Here is a 16,282-nt window from a genome sequence, read left to right as displayed (position 1 = left end):
TTGTGTATGCTGTTCAGTGTCAGGAGGGCTGTGATCAGTCTTACATCGGGGAAACAAAACAGCCACTGGCCAAAAGGATGGCCCAGCACAGAAGATCAACATCATCAGGCCAGGACTCTGCGGTCTACACTCATCTCCAGGCCAGCGGTCACTCTTTCAGGGATGAAGATGTTCACATCCTGGACAGAGAGGAACGATGGTTTGAGAGAGGAGTAAAGGAGGCCATCTTTGTGAAAAGAAATCGTCCATCATTAAACAGGGGTGGAGGCCTCCGGGTTCAACTGGCCCCCTCTTACAATGCTGTGATTGCTAGTATCACTCAGCCCTCGGTGAGTAGTAAACAGCCATCAGTGTGCTAATGACCCATTGTTAGGCTGATGGTCCTTCTTGAGCATGTGATCAGCTGGTTTTGGTTGTCAGCAGCAAAACTGGTTGATCCACTCTGAGAAGGTGCTATTTAAGAGACTGAGCTGAATACAGCTCCTCAGACTGAGGAAGTCTCTCGGATGAGAGACAAAACGTTTCTACAATTTTTTGTTGATTTGCTTTGTTTTGTTGTTTTTTTTGAATGTCCAGAGGACCAGATTTAACTTTTTTAGATTTTTCTACCAGGATTATTGAGCATGCATCAGGATATGAATTTATTAGTGTTGATTTGTTTTACATATCAGTTAAAATAAACTTACCATGCTCTGGTCAACAAAATATGCTACATAGTATTGTTCCCTGCTTCATCTGTGCTGAACATCAAAAGTGAAACTTAAAATGAATGACCATGACTTGAAAGTAGTCTTCATGCGCCCTCTGCTGAATATGTTGTGCAATTACAGCTGGTTCCAGCATTTTAATGGTGAAAATTTGAAGTGTTTATATCGGCGCATAATGGAACAATTATCACTGATACCGATAAGATAAGCTATGCTAAGATAAGATAAGATAAGATAAGATACGATACGATAAGATACGATACGATAAGATAAGCTAGAACTTTATTGATCCCACAAGAAATTGTTAATAGAACCCCAAATGCCTATATCGGCCTTAAATATTGTCTCTACCAATGTATCAGGTGAGCTCTTATAGATACCACAAAAATGTCTATTATTTACACAATTTTACATATATAGTCATAAAATTAGATCTGGTTTTAGCTGACAGTCCTTCATAACACATATATCAATTGTTATTCGTTGCACTAATCTTGGCTAAAAACGTTAGCAATAAGTGTTAGAGTCCACACAGTTTGTATGTTAGCAAAATATTGCAATAACTACTGGATAGATAGTAAAGAAACTTTCAGAAAGTAATGATTAGGTGCGTATCTGTGATTCAGTAACTTTATTTAATCAACACTTTTTTTTTTCTTTTTACAGATTAAGTATTCTGGACTCTGGGATTTGTCTGAATGCAGGAGGTCATTATTTGGTGAAGATTATTTTTCATAAACAGCCAGGATCTGACAGTTTGCACATCCTGATAGACTCGGTGGGGAATTTTCATTTTGATTATCTAAAACTAAATGTATTCTCATTATGTCACTAGATTCCTGAAATGTTGCCAGCAAGCAGGTAGCTTCAAGGGAGGTTCAACAAACTGAGTTTCTCCGTAAACTCTGAGTTAATGTACTCTGGGTTTTTCTGTCCTAGCAGAGCTGATCACAATTAATTCAATCAATTTTGAGTATCTTAACCTTGCAAAAATTGTGTGCAAGTGTGCATAAATCCATCATTAAGAGTGCTGATACTAGGTAGACATCAAATATAGAAGAAAAAAAACAAGTTTGAATGAACCTTTTTAGCTGTGGCAGCTCCTGAGCAAAAATATTAGAGGGCGGACATTATTTCCTGAACATTTTTACAAATTGCATCTTCTGTTGACAGAAAAGGACATATACTGTAATGCTTAATATTTAATTTATTGTTGTTGTTTTTATGTGTGTGCATCTACAATGTTTTTGCATTTTTTTCTCCCTCCCATGGGTCGAGATTGTGTCTTTTGAAAAACAGACTAATAAATTGAAATGACTTGACTATGATGCCCATGGGCCAATCATTCCTCTTGGTCTGATGGTCTCTAAAAATCACATCACCCTCCTGAAGATTGCATTCTGCCTTGTTCCATCTTCAAGATTTTTGTAAGGCAGGAAGGTTGTCTGTTCTCCAACAATGCCAAAAAGTGTTGGCACCTATCTCCACTGCTTGCTAAATAGATCCTTATCATCAAAAATCCCTTGGGAAGAAGGAAGGGCTGATCCTTTGTGTGAGAAGTGTTGCTGGTGTTAGGATGAAGGGAAAGTCTGGGTCTGTGGATACATTAACCAACAGGTGAGTAATAACAATAGCTGATACCGCTGCCATGAATGTGTTTAAGACCTCATGTGTGAGCTTGGCTGGGCTAACCTTGAGCAACATCTTATTTTAGGTGGGTCTCTGCTCCACCTGTCCCTATGGATCAGCTGCCACTGCTTTTTAGTTTGTCAAACAAGTTTTGTGTTAACCTATGTTTGGTCAAAACTAACCCCATTTATTGTCATTATTCCTGTATATTGTTTCTTAGATGGGACTGATCCAGAGCACCGAGTCAGTTCAGGACTTCTGCTCCCAGAAGAAAGTAGACTCTTTCCATCTTTTTCGCTGCATTGGATTGACTGCCAGTCCTGGTTCTCAAAAATCAACTCAAAAAATATGTGAAGGCTTAATCAAGAATCTGTCAGCACAAATACACAATGGAGCCATTGGTAAGCAGTCAGGTCTATTCCCAACATGTACTGTATTAGACATATTGCACTAAGTGAATAAAATTAAACTACTTTTTTATTAAAATATTTTAAATTAAGTAAAATAAACAATACAAACTACAAGTTAATTTGTGTGAGGTGCACTAGTATAAAAAAATTATATGTTTAGACACCCCAACACATCACTTTTACTTAGAGAATGAGATAAGATGTATTTTTATTATTTATTAACTTTTATTTATCCAGACAAATCCCACTGAGATCACTGATCTCTTTCGCAAGGGAGGCCTGGGCCCGAAGGCATCAGCCTAACATGCATGTTTTTGGTCTAAGTCAAATGAGAATGCATCAGCGAGTGAAAAGTCAAAACAATTACTGTATGTCTATTTATCTTAAGATTCACTGGAGTTGGATGAGTACACTTTCTCCTTTTCACTCCACAGCACAACTCTCACTCCGGACAGTTTTCATCGACTTCCATATTAAACGTTTGTTGTTATTTTTTTTTAACTTTCAGACATTACACTGCATTTTCATTGGATATTAGGAGAGCTAACTTGGGCTTATGCTTAGCAAACACTAAGAAAGAAGATCAAATCTTGAACTGATTTCGAACTGGCTCTTAACATCTGCGCTGTCACACCTGGCAGCCCTCTGTGTAACATGAATATGTGTACCTGCACACAGCACTGTTGACTGACATCCAATCGCAAAATGCTTTTGAGGTTTACAATTTACCACCTAGTCTGAACTGCAGAGACAGAGCTGACCACTTGCAGTCAAATCACCTGGAACTGATTTGTAACAACAAGCCTGAACTGCCTCCTACAGAGCAAAATGGATGCCAGTGGTGGCAAAAACATGACAAAGAGACATGACTGGCAGTTAGAGTCAGTGTCCAAATATTTACATGTTTTTGATTTGTAAATGTAAGTGAAATAAATCTTGAGAGATTCCAAAACACTGTTATTCACCATTTCAGATCACAGAGAAAAAGTGATTCACACTTACCAACATTTACTGTTTCTTTGGGTGTCAGCTTGCAGATGCAATGCCATTGGTTCTCTTGGACCAGCTTGCAGTAAGCTGGGTGGGTTCTGTGAATGTAAACCTAATGTGATTGGTCGGTGCTGTGATTCCTGTGCACCTCTGACGTTTGGACTCGGACCTGAAGGCTGTAAAAGTAAGAGCAATGCACTGATTTGAAACTTCTCAACAACGTCAGGGAGAAAGACTATCAGTAAAAATGTGTTTGTTGTTGCAGGATGTGAATGTGATCCTCAAGGCTCAGTGTCAGAGATGTGTGATCAACAAAGTGGTCAGTGTGCATGTCAACCACATGCAATGGGCCAACGCTGTGATCGCTGTCAGCCTGGGTTCTGGGGTTTCCCACTGTGTCAACCATGTGAATGTAACAACTTGTCAGAGATGTGCGATGGAGAGACAGGAGAGTGTCAGAACTGCAGGGACCACGCCACAGGACCAAATTGTGACAGGTTGCACACAGAAACAACATTCAGACAGTTTTTATTGATCACCTTTATTTTGTGTGTTTTATTTTATCTGTTAATTAGTGGTGCTAAAGGTTTTGGAAGGGCTTGTAACTTGAAACAGCCTATTAACTTCCTGTTAATGATGCTTCAAAATGCATATAATCTGGTTGTGATGATTCACCTGTGTTGCTACTGTAGGTGTGAGAATGGCTACTATGGCAGCCCCGTCACCAGAAAGTCTTGTCAGCCTTGCCTGTGCCCAGACGTTCTGAGCAGTGGACGATATTTTGCTACTTCCTGTCAACACGATACACAATCACTCAGAGTGAAATGTTACTGCCAGGAGGGGCACACAGGTAAGATATGACTATGTGTATCACCTGATCTGTAAGGAACTCTAAACACAGGTGCTTTATGAGCTTGGGTACAAGTTCTGTTTCATGTTTTATGGGACTTTGGGTACGAGTACTGTAAAAGTTCAACTAGAGGTTTGGTATATAGTATGACATATGCTGAGATATATTCATACATTTAACGGGTTCTTCATTTTTCTGGACTGTGTAAATGTCGTGCATTGAATTTAACAGAAATGTAACGAGAGACGTTATTTATCTTTGACCCATCAAAATGAATGCGGTCATTTATTTACAGAATCAAAGTTTAACATCAACATTTACATTAATTTGGCAAAATATGAAAATAACAGCATAGTTTTACAGGAAGTGAGAACAATACGGCGATTGTTTTCACTTTTCAGCTAAAACGACAGACATCAATTAATCAGTTTTACAATCAGGAAAACCATACGGCCATGATTTTCCGTTGCATCACCACAGACATTAATGAAAACATCTGGATTAATTTTCTAGCAGAAAGGAGAGTTTAAAGATGGAAAATGGAGATTTATCTTACAGAGAGATGTGTGAGGGAATTTATCTGTAGTACCAGAACAACACGCTCTTTGGAAAATCAGCTTGGCCAACGGTACGCTTGGTCGAAATAGAACTTTTACCTGGCAGATGATAGAATCAGCGTCGGTGTAGAGTTCTCCTTTTGACTCTTTTCAGCGTCTCCGTGAGGACAGCTAAGAACCCTTAGGAGTCGTGTGAGGTTATCCAAACAGAAGTTATAATTCCCAACATCGTCTCTGGATCAGCTTGAATGCCTGCGTTTGCATCCAAGAACTCTGAACTCTTTGTCTCCCACTCTTTCAAGCTCTTCTCATCTTGTCTCGTCTCATCTCGACACACACAGAGAACTGGGAAGTTGCCACATTTAAATGGGTTCGACTCCCGGTTCATTTGAGAGCTTTTTGATTGGTGGATAGACCAGAACAGAGGTGTGGTTTGTGATGTAAGGTGTTATGGAAAGTCAAGGATAGAGATTAAGATTGTTTAAAACAGACAGAAAGATTGTTGGAGAACTTCAGACTTCGTGGAGTCAATTCACCTAGTATCTGCTGTGAAAGTTAAACATGACATTTCTTTTCAGTAAACTTTTTAGTTGACCGAACCTCGAACTTTGACACACACTTACAAACTTGCTCATTGAAGACAGAAAATCAAGAAATGCATATTAACCTGATTTCTTCTTTGAATGAGGAATAAAAATCATTACTTACTGTTTATGTAAATAAAAATGAGTAGTTCTCTTCAACCTGTAAACATTGTTTGAACTAACACAATTTGATTATCAAACATTTGTAAAATAGTAATGATCATAGAGAATTGTCTTTTCCACTTGATTAATTCAAGAAAGAAAGTCTCAGGATGGGTCAAACTGTATTTCTGGATGCAGATCAATGAAATGACAGTTTCTGTCCCACAAGGTTCTTAAGGTCAAGGGTTTTGACCTCAGGTTAAGTTCACTACATCAGGTTAAGTTCACTACAGGTAGTAGATCAGGAGAAGGTTATGTATTAACAAAGGCCCAGAAATCTGTAGGAACAGAAGTACAGGTTCTGTAGGCACTAATAATTGTTCCATAGAATTTCAGTTTTTTTTTCCCCAGGTACAAGTACCTTAGGAGCAAAGTTGGCTTTTTAGGATAGGAGGTCAGGTACAGGTTTTGTAGGACTATAAGTATAACAAAGTCCATGCTCAATAATCCAGGTAGACAATCCAACATTTTTCAGTCAGGTCATCTGGACAGTTTCTTTTTTTTTTTTTTTTTTGGTGCTGAAACGTTACACCTTCGATCCAGATGACCTGACTGAAAAATGTTGGGCTGTAAGTATAGGTTTTTTAGGAGCTCAGGTAGGGTGGCATGGTGGTGCAGTGGTTAGAGTTGTGACCTCATTGTGAGTAAGTTGCAGAATCGCCTTCTGGCCTGGGGCCTTTCTGTATGGAGTTTGCATGTTCACCCATTGCATACATGGGTACCCTAATTTTCTCCTACTGACTAAAAACATGCACATCAGGTTAATTAGTAACTCAAAATTGTCCCTAGGTGTGAGTCAGAATGTGGATGGCGGTCTGTCTTGTTTGTCTTTGCATCTCTGTGATGGACTGGAGACCTGTACAGGGTGTACCCTACCTCTTGGACTGTGACCGCTGAAGAAAGCCACCTGCTGCCCCATGACCCAGAAAGGAGAATTGGGTATAGAATATGGATGGAGCTTAGGCAAAACCAGCCACTAGGGAGCACAAGCCAATGTATTTCTTGTCCTGGTCCCAAGCCCAGGTCCGGGGAGGATTGTGTCAAGATGAGCATCTGACATAACACTTTTGCCAAAACTAACATGCAAGTTCATCTAAACGTCACCATACCGTATTTGTTGAGGCCCGGGTTAACAACGACTGCCACCAGTGCTGTTAACAGACAAGGTGCCACCGGAAATTGTGCTAATGTTCATCAAAAACCACCAGGAGGCAAACATTTGAGGGGACAGAGAAAGAGTAGAAAAGTCAAGAGTGTAGGACTGAGGGTGGCAACTCTAAATGTGGGGACAATTGACAGGCAAAGGTAAAGAGCTGGCTAACATGATACAGAGAAGGAAGGGAGATATATGTGTGCAAGAAACCAAATGGAAGGGTAGCAAGGCTCGACACCAGTGGAGCAAGGTTTAATGGTGTGGGGAAAAAAGATAAATGGAGTAGGGGTGGCCCTTAGGAGGAATTAGTAAAGAATGTAGTAGAGGTGAAAAGAGTGTGAGATAGGGTTATGTGTCTGAAGGTAAGTCTGATGATGAGAAGGTCTGATGCTAAATGCTGTCTGTGGTTATGCTGCAGTTGGTTGTGAGGTAGAGGAGAAGTATACATTTAGGAAGGCTCTAGATGAAGTGAAAGAGAGTATTCCCATGGAGGAGTGGGTGGTGATCAAACCTGAATGGGCGTGTTGGTGAAGGAAACAGAGGAGTTAAGGAAGTGGTGGGCAGATTTGGTGTCAAGTAAAGAAACCAGGAAGGACAGATGGTGGAAAAATTTGCTAAGAGGATGAAAATAGCTGTAGTCAACATTTATTTCCAAAAGAGGGAGGAACATAGAGTTACCTATAAGTGGAGGCAGGAGTGCGCAAGTCGACTACATTCTGTGTAGAAGAGGAAACCTGAGGGAGATTGGGGACTGTAAGGTTGTGGCAGGGTAGGGTGTGGCAAAACAGCACAGAATGGTTGTGTGTAGAATGAATGTTGTTTTGAAGAAGAGAGAAGGAGTAAAATCAGAGAAGAAGACTAAATGGTGGAAGCTGAGGAAAGAAAAATGTTGTGAGCAGTTCAGAGAGGAGCTGTTAAATGTTCTGGATGGTTAGAAAGAGCTTCCAGTTGACTGGGCTACTGGAACAACAGTAATTAGAGAAACAGGTAGGAAGGCACTCGTTGGGTCATCTGGATAGAGAAAATATTATAAGGAAGAAACTGGAAGTTATTTGGAATAAGAGGTTAGCCAAGAAGAAATTGGGACAATTAAAGGACCGACAAAAGTAGAAAGGAATATAAGGATGCAACACAGAGCAAAATGAGAGGAGCAAATGCAAAGCAGAAGGTGTTTGATGAGTTCTATAGGATGTTGGATACTAAAAAGGGTGAGAAGGGCTTTTATCAGTTAGCAAGACAAAGAGATAAGGCTTGAAAAGATGTGCAACTGATTGTGCTTGTTAAAAATGGGAATGGTAATATGGGGCAGCTGTGGCTGAATAGTTAGAGCAGTTGTCCTCCAATGTAAGAGTTGGGGGTTCGACTCCGCCAGTTGTCACATGCTGAAGTGTCCCTGGGCAAGACACTGAACCCCTCATTGACTCAAATGTGTGTCTCATCGGTGTATTAATGTGATAAAACGCTAATTAATCTTTGTATATATATATAGTAGAGTGCTTTATGAATGAGTAAATGAGGGCACAGATTCTAGTGTAAAGAGCTTTGGGTATCTTGATAAGATAGAAAGGTGCTATATAAGTATAGTCCATTTACCATTTAATATTCTAACAAAGGAGCAGAGTGTGATGGGAATATAGAGTAATCTAACATGGTTGAGTCAGATCATCTGGTCGGATTTTTCTTTATTTAAATATTTTGTCTTTTGTCCAAAATGCTTCTTTAGTCTGAGGTGCTGCACGCAAACTCAGGCTTATAACCAACACACTCTCAAAGAGGATCAACCAGTTTGGTTTGATGGTCTCTTTTGATGTCACATCACTTTTCATGTGCATTCCTATCGATGATGTGGTCAGTTTAAGGTTAAAATCAGACCCCACTGTGAAAGGACCACTCTTTCCACAGAGCTACTGTGTCAACTCTTGAAACTGTGGCTGCAGTCAACTTACTTCACATATGGGGAGCAATATTATGTCAGAAACATGGGTGTGCTATGTGGTCTCCAGTTTCTCCTATTGTTGCCAACCTGTACATGGAGGAGGTAAAAAGAGAGCCTTGGCATCCCTTTCAGGGACACCACCGAGTCATTGGTTCAGGTATGTTGATGACACCTGGGTTAAAATTAAATCTCAGGAAGCCCAACATTTTACTGACCACATCAACTCTGTGGATATATACATCAAATACACACGAGATGTAAAAAATTTCAGGTTGGCTTTCTTGGACTGTGAGGTCTCAGTCTCTGATAGAGGACATTTGCAAACTGAGATGTACCGCAAACCCACCCACACAGACCAGTATTTGCAGTTTGACTCCCATCACCCTTTGGAGCACAAGTTAGGAGTCATCAGGACTCTGTACCACAGAGCAGACAGCGTCCCCACTAACTCAGGAGCCAGGCAGAAGGAGAAATCTCACACAAGACAGGCTCTAGAGCAATGTGGATATCCTAACTGGGCATTCCTGGGAGCAGAGAAGAAACCCAAACAGGACTCCAGTCAGCCATCAGGTGAAAAGGAGGAACCCAGACCCAGACCAGTGGTCATTCCATATGTTGAGGGAGTATCAGAGAAACTGAGACGTTTATTTTCTAAACATAACGTCCCAGTGGCTTTTAAACCCCAAAATACATTACGGCAAAGACTGGTTCATCCCAAAGATCCAGTCCCCCAGCACAAACAGAGTAATGTTGTGTATGCTGTTCAGTGTCAGGAGGGCTGTGATCAGTCTTACATCGGGGAAACAAAACAGCCACTGGCCAAAAGGATGGCCCAGCACAGAAGATCAACATCATCAGGCCAGGACTCTGCAGTCTACACTCATCTCCAGGCCAGCGGTCACTCTTTCAGGGATGAAGATGTTCACATCCTGGATAGAGAGGAACGATGGTTTGAGAGAGGAGTAAAGGAGGACATTTTTGTGAAAAGAAATCGTCCATCATTAAACAGGGGTGGAGGCCTCCGGGTTCAACTGTCCCCCTCTTACAATGCTGTTATTGCTAGTATCACTCAGCACTCTGTGTATAGTAAACTGCCATCAGTGTGCTAATGACCCATTGTTAGGCTGATGGTCCTTCTTGATCATGTGAGCAGCTGGTTTTGGTTGTCAGCAGCAAAACTGGTTGATGCACTCTGAGAAGGTGCCATTTAAAAGACTGAGCTGAATACAACACCTCAGACTGAGGAAGACTTTCAGATGAAAGACGAAACGTTTCTACATTTTTTGTTGTTTTGTCTTGTTTTGTTTTTTGAATGTCTAGAGGACCAGATTTAACTTTTTTGGATTTTTTTACCTGGATTATTGAGCATGTGTCGAGAAAAATCTACACAACAGCTCAGACTTTTCAGTCTATTCACCTGTTCCTTTCAGTGGTTCTGAGATACATGGAGAAAAGACACAATAATCAGTCAGAAAGATTCAAATTAAAAAGTGTTACCAACATTTAGTAAAGCTTTCAGCTGAAAGGAGACGCTCTTCCCCCAAAGCAACAGAGATACAACAAAAACCCAAGACGTGAAAGACGGGAGCTCTAGTTCCTTCTGTATTTAAACACCAAAGCTCCACCCAGAGACGTGTCACACATTCTTACAGTTCTTTGTCTAAAGTAGTTCAAACTGATGTCTAAATTTCCTGGAAATCCTTTTATGGAGTTGTTTTATTATTTTCTTCTGCCGTTCCAGTTTACTGGTGATCTTGCCATCAGGTGGGACACAAACCAGCAGCTCCCTGTTAGTTCATGTCCCGTACACAAAAAACTCAAATACATTCTCTGACTTAGTTCAATCTGTATTTGTTGATACCAAAAGGCAAGCAGATCCAAAAGCCAAGCAGATACAGATAAAGGACAAGATACAGTTGTGATACATCGAGCAATACAGCACAGCAGATAAGAGCCTCTTTGATTTTCCCCCTTTTGGTCTCTGAAAGCGACCATTACTCGTAACTAGCCATCCCTGAATAGCTGTAGCTCTGCATGTCCTGGAAGACCCCTTGAAGCAGCTGTTCATTTTAAGGAGGAAAGCAGGACATCATCTCACACCTCTGTGACGTGGTCATTTCTGACCCAGACCCCACCTGTATAGGAAAAGAAACTTTCCCTCATCTTTCTTGGTAAACACACAATGCAGCATTTTAGCAAAACAGGCAACTTTAAAGCTGGCAGGAGCAGTCAGCCTCTTCCAGTACCGGTGCGATGGCCACTAAGGATAGTTCCATGTCTCGTCCCTGGCTGTACATTTGGTAAGCGGGGGGGGGGGGCTCACTGCCACCTTTCTCGATTGTAGAGGTGATGAATCTGACCACCAGTGAACGGCAACAGGGCACACAGCAACAGCCATAGACCACCATGATCCCTAAAAATGTAGCCACAGACACTAACAGAGAGATTATTAACGTTTTTCATTTACCAAACATGTTAGAAAACCATTCTTGTAAGGGGTTCTCACCCCTCTCCAGCTGGCCTGGTGTTCTCCACACGCTGTGACACTGCACAGGTCAAACTGGAAGGTGGTTGCCTTGTCCAAGATGTAATTCAGCTCGATGCCCCCATAGTTGGATATGCAAAAATCTGCACATACTACTGGAAGAAGTAAGATCAGGACCAGAACACTGCAGGGATTCCCCTTTTTTTATCAACTTGAGTGCGGAGATTTCTGTTTTCCATCTGGGCTGCCAGTTTGAACTGTAACTGTTGGTCTTGAAAAGTTATTTAAATAAATGTATGTTAATATAAAAAGGTCACTTACCAATTATATGCTTGATGTGATGATTTTTTTCCTCCGCCTTTGGTTCTATAAATCTGTGTACATTTCCTGTCATTAAGTGACCTTGTATTAGATGGCTGCTAAAGTTATCAATTTTCAATCTTATACATCTGTAAAGTAACCCATATTAGTTATACATTAACAAACACACACTATCATTCATACAGCAGATACTCACTCACACTCCAACATCATTCATGCGACATATATACATGGCATTTATTCAATTCTATTCGGTTTATTTATATAGCGCCAAATAACAACAAATTTGTCTCAGGGTACTTTACAGAAACATTCACATACATAAAAGCCAATTAGTAAAATTTTCTATCTGGGGCGGCTATCTCTATGGGACGGCTGTGGCTGAGTGGTTAGAGCAGTCGTCCTCCAATGCAAGAGTTGGGGGTTCGAATCCACCAGCAGTCACAAGTCGAATTGTCCCTGGGCAAGACACTGAACCCCTCGTTGCCTCCGATATGTGTCCCATCGGTGTATGAATGTGATCTAGAGCTCTGATTATTCTCTTTAGAATGATTTGTTCAATTAGCTTTGTAGAGATATAGTAGAGTGCTGTATGAATGGGTAAATGAGGCATAGATTGTGTTGTAAAGCGCTTTGAGTGTCTTGATAAAATAGAAAGGCGCTATATAATGTAGTAGAACATATGCTGTCATATATTCATACTGTTAAAACGGATTCTTTCATTTTTCTGGACTGTATAATGACGTGCACCTGAATTTAATAAAATGTGGACGTGAGACGTTAATTATCTTTGACTCACCAAGACAGTGGGTCATTTATTAACAGAATCAAGTTTAACACATCACACATTTACATTAATTGGCAAAAATTGAAAATAACGACAGCTTATTAATCAGTTTACAGGAAGTGAACAATGCGGCGATTGTTCTCACTTCCAATAATACAGCAGACGTCAACCACACGGAGGTGATTGGAAAACTTTGCTTCAGACATTTCTAAAGATATCTGTAATAATTTTTAGCAGATAGAAGAATTTTAAAGATGGAAAGATGAAGTTTATCTACAGAGAGATGTGTGAGGGAATTTGTCTGTTTTAACCAGAACCTGCACGCTCCTTTGGACCAACTTATCCCAACGGTACACTTTGGTGAAGATCGACTTTTACCTTTCTGAAGATATCTCAGTTCCGGCGTAAAGTTCCACTTCGAGCCACTTTTCAGCGTCTCCGTAAGAACAGCTAAACCTCCGGAGTCATGAGATCATCCAGGCCAGACTTTCATAATTCCCAAATCTTTTCTCTTCAGTTTGATTCTCTTTTCAACAGCATCCTGAATTCCAGCCTTCATGAACTCTGGAACTGCTGAGTTTCAGAACTGCAGAACTGCTCCAGCTCCTGCAGAACTTCTTCACCTACTCCCAAACGACTGGAGCTGCAAACTCTCCACCCGACTCCAACTGGAGGTGGAACCTCTTGCAGAACTCTCCATCAGATTTACTGCTTCAAAGCTAGGTTGAACTAGGAAGTGCCAACATTTAAAGAAGCTCACTTCCGGTTCATTTGAGAACTTTCTGATTGGTCGATGGACCAAAACAGAGGTGTGTTTTGTGATGTAAGGTGTTATGAAAAGTCAAGGAAAAAGATTAAGATTGTTTAAGAACAGACAAAAGATTGTTATGAAGAATTCAGACTTCGTGGAGCCACTTCTCCAGTATCTTGCTGTAAAAGTTAAACATGACATTTCTTTTTCAGTAAACTTGCAGTTGACCGAAACTTGAACTTTGAACAACTTACACCACCTCGCTCATTGAAGACAGAAAATCAGACAATGCATCATTAACCTGATTTCTTCTTTGAATGAGGATTAAGAATCATTATTACTGTTTCACAGTTAATAAAAATGAGTAGTTCACTTCAACATTTAAACATTGTTTGAACTAACACAATTTGATTATCAAACATTTGAAAAATGGTAATGATAATAGAAAGTAGTCTTCTTTTACTTGATTAATTCAAGAAAGAAAGTCTCAGGATGGGTCAACCTGTATTTCTGGATGCAAATCAATGAATCGACAGTTTCTGTCCCATATGGTCCTAAGGTCAAGGTTTTGACATCAGGCCTAGTTCACTACAATAAGTACAGTCCATTTATATGTAAGGAGGCCAGCAGACAAGTTGAATCTTATGTTATATGCTAGTGAAGATTTTTTTGAACTTATAATGTTATATTTCCCTATACCTTCCTAACTAAGGTTCTTGTTTGTCCCTCAACTTATAAAAACACATTTCCATCACTGCCTATTCTAAAAAGCTATCAATCTCTGTCTTTAACCATAACAGCTCCATATGGTCATCTGCAGGTATTCTTCTTCTAGATTCTTTCTAGGAATCATCCAAATATAGGTGTTTATTTTAAGGATTCTGCCATATCAGAAGCACAGCCTCGTGCATGAGAGACAAAAAAAAAGTTGCTCAGGGATGTATTGCTGACCAGTCTGTTTTCAACTACAAACCTAAGGAGACTATAATAAACAGAAACCCGAGGTCAACTTCTTTCGAGGAGTTAGCAAAAAACTCCCCACTGGCACCCAAAAACCCAGTAGAGTTTTCTTTGAACTGTCACATGACCACATCTCTTGATGCTTTCCAAAAGTCCAAGTTTTAACACGTTTCTAGTAAACAGTGACGGGCAATTACACCCGGAACATCTTTCGGACTGAGCACGCTTCTTGTAAAGATTTTAACGTCAGCAAAAATGACATCACAATTTTTACATGGGGCTTTAAACCTTCAGCCATGTCGGATCCTTCGCATGTCATCGACAAACAAACAAAAATTTATATACAGGCATTTAAATCAACTGGACGAAGCTTAAATTTTAGAGAAAAATTAGTTAGTCAGCTTACAGGTCCAGTCTTACTTTTTCCAGTGTGGTCACAAGTTTTTCACACTGGTGCGGTTCTCCTTCAGAAATGCAGTCCGCCATGTTTATTCCTTCATGTGTGAAGGTGATGTTGGAGCTTCTAGTACTTCAGATAACCTGTGTTGTCTTAAAGTGGTCATAGTAAAGCATTGAGAATTTACATATGCCACTACACTGTGTGTGGTTAATACCACTAGGGCGTGTCCCATAACAATATGTGCTGTTTTTGAATAAATTTTACAATCCCTGCTGCATGTTGTGCATGGGAGGTGCCGTTTTTCCATATTATCCATCATTGTTGATAAGTACTGTAGTACCTTTCTTTCACCCCCTTTTTTCTGAAACAAAACCCCATTTATGGATAGTTTTGTTACTGAAACTAGGGATGGGGCCGATCCGATCCAGTATCGGTATCGGCCTCCGATACCAGCATAATTTATGTATCGGATTTTCTGATCCACCTGCCGATATTTCCGATCCATGATGCAAGTTGGCTTCAAACTATGGAATGGATTTCCTGAACAGAGGCGTGTCTCATGAACCCTGAGTAATAAGACCCGCCTCACATTCAGGAAATCCATTTCATAATTTGCAGCTAGCTACAACGTGAGGGCTGAGTTAGCAGCACTGTGGCTAACAGCTAACAAACTTTTCATCTAAACATTTCCGCTGTGTGGAAATATTTTACACTAAAAACACCACAAAACAAGACAGCAACGTGCAGTGTCTGCAGAGCCATAGCTCCACATTAAACCACGGTAAAGTTAGTTTTACGATGGACATTCGAGCTCCGTGGCTTCAGCGGGGTGCTGCTCTTTGCTCAACCCACAACAAGCGACTCGACCCCGGGCAGCCGCGTCCAATCTGCCCCGCTCAGTCTGTCCGTCTCCGAGGAGGGACAGACTGAGCGTGGCTGCCCCAAATCAGTCTGCCTGCTTTGGATTGAACAAGAAGAAGATATCGCTGAAGACACGGAGCTCAAATGTTTACAGAGAAGTTGCTAAACTTCATCATAATTAATGACCAACCCCTATCAGTTGTAGAAAACGAAGGATTTCTCAGCTTGATACTTGCAGCCACGATATAGTTACCCTCCAGGAGATATTTATCAGTACAACAGTAGACAATCATAAAAAACATATGATTTGAAAATTATATTAAAAACAAAAACAGCTACATTATAAAGTGATGTAAAATACTAAAAACAGGAACATGCCTGTTGGTTTATGCCAGGTGTTTGAAGCCATTTAACATTTTATTTTATTTAATTCATTTATTCATTCATTTAAAAGAAACAAAATTAAAAAAAAATCATCAAAAAGAAAACATTGAATGAAAAGAGTGCAGAAAGAAGAAAAATAATTCTTATATCTGCCCCTTATTTAAAAAAAAAAAAAACTTTAAACAATCACTTAAATTAATCAATTTAATATCCACTTTAAAACTAGGAATAAAAAGAAACGTTTTGTGTTAGCAGGATTTAATTCTAACTTTAAAACTTATCCAACATTAATACAACTTACCTCAAGTTGCCGTTTTGGACATGCATGCATATATTTGTACAAATTGTACTTGAG

At 40.1% G+C, this 16,282-nt stretch overlaps 1 protein-coding gene across 1 annotated transcript in view; it reads left to right on the top strand.

The window, feature by feature from the left end:
• lamb4 (laminin, beta 4) overlaps positions 1-16,282 on the top strand; it is a 435,052-nt gene that overhangs the window by 335,911 nt on the left and 82,859 nt on the right. Inside the window, exons 12-16 of the mRNA XM_037696252.1 lie at positions 1,374-1,485; positions 2,557-2,737; positions 3,777-3,920; positions 4,002-4,233; positions 4,429-4,586. Coding sequence (XP_037552180.1) covers positions 1,374-1,485; positions 2,557-2,737; positions 3,777-3,920; positions 4,002-4,233; positions 4,429-4,586 — 827 coding nt within the window. The remainder of the gene's footprint in view (positions 1-1,373; positions 1,486-2,556; positions 2,738-3,776; positions 3,921-4,001; positions 4,234-4,428; positions 4,587-16,282) is intronic.

The sequence above is a fragment of the Nematolebias whitei genome, chromosome 22, assembly GCF_014905685.2.
Source record: "Nematolebias whitei isolate Nwh7 chromosome 22, NemWhi1, whole genome shotgun sequence".
NCBI lineage: Eukaryota > Metazoa > Chordata > Actinopteri > Cyprinodontiformes > Rivulidae > Nematolebias > Nematolebias whitei.
The sequence above is the reverse complement of the archived record's forward strand: the minus strand, read 5'-3'. Positions and strand labels throughout refer to the sequence as shown.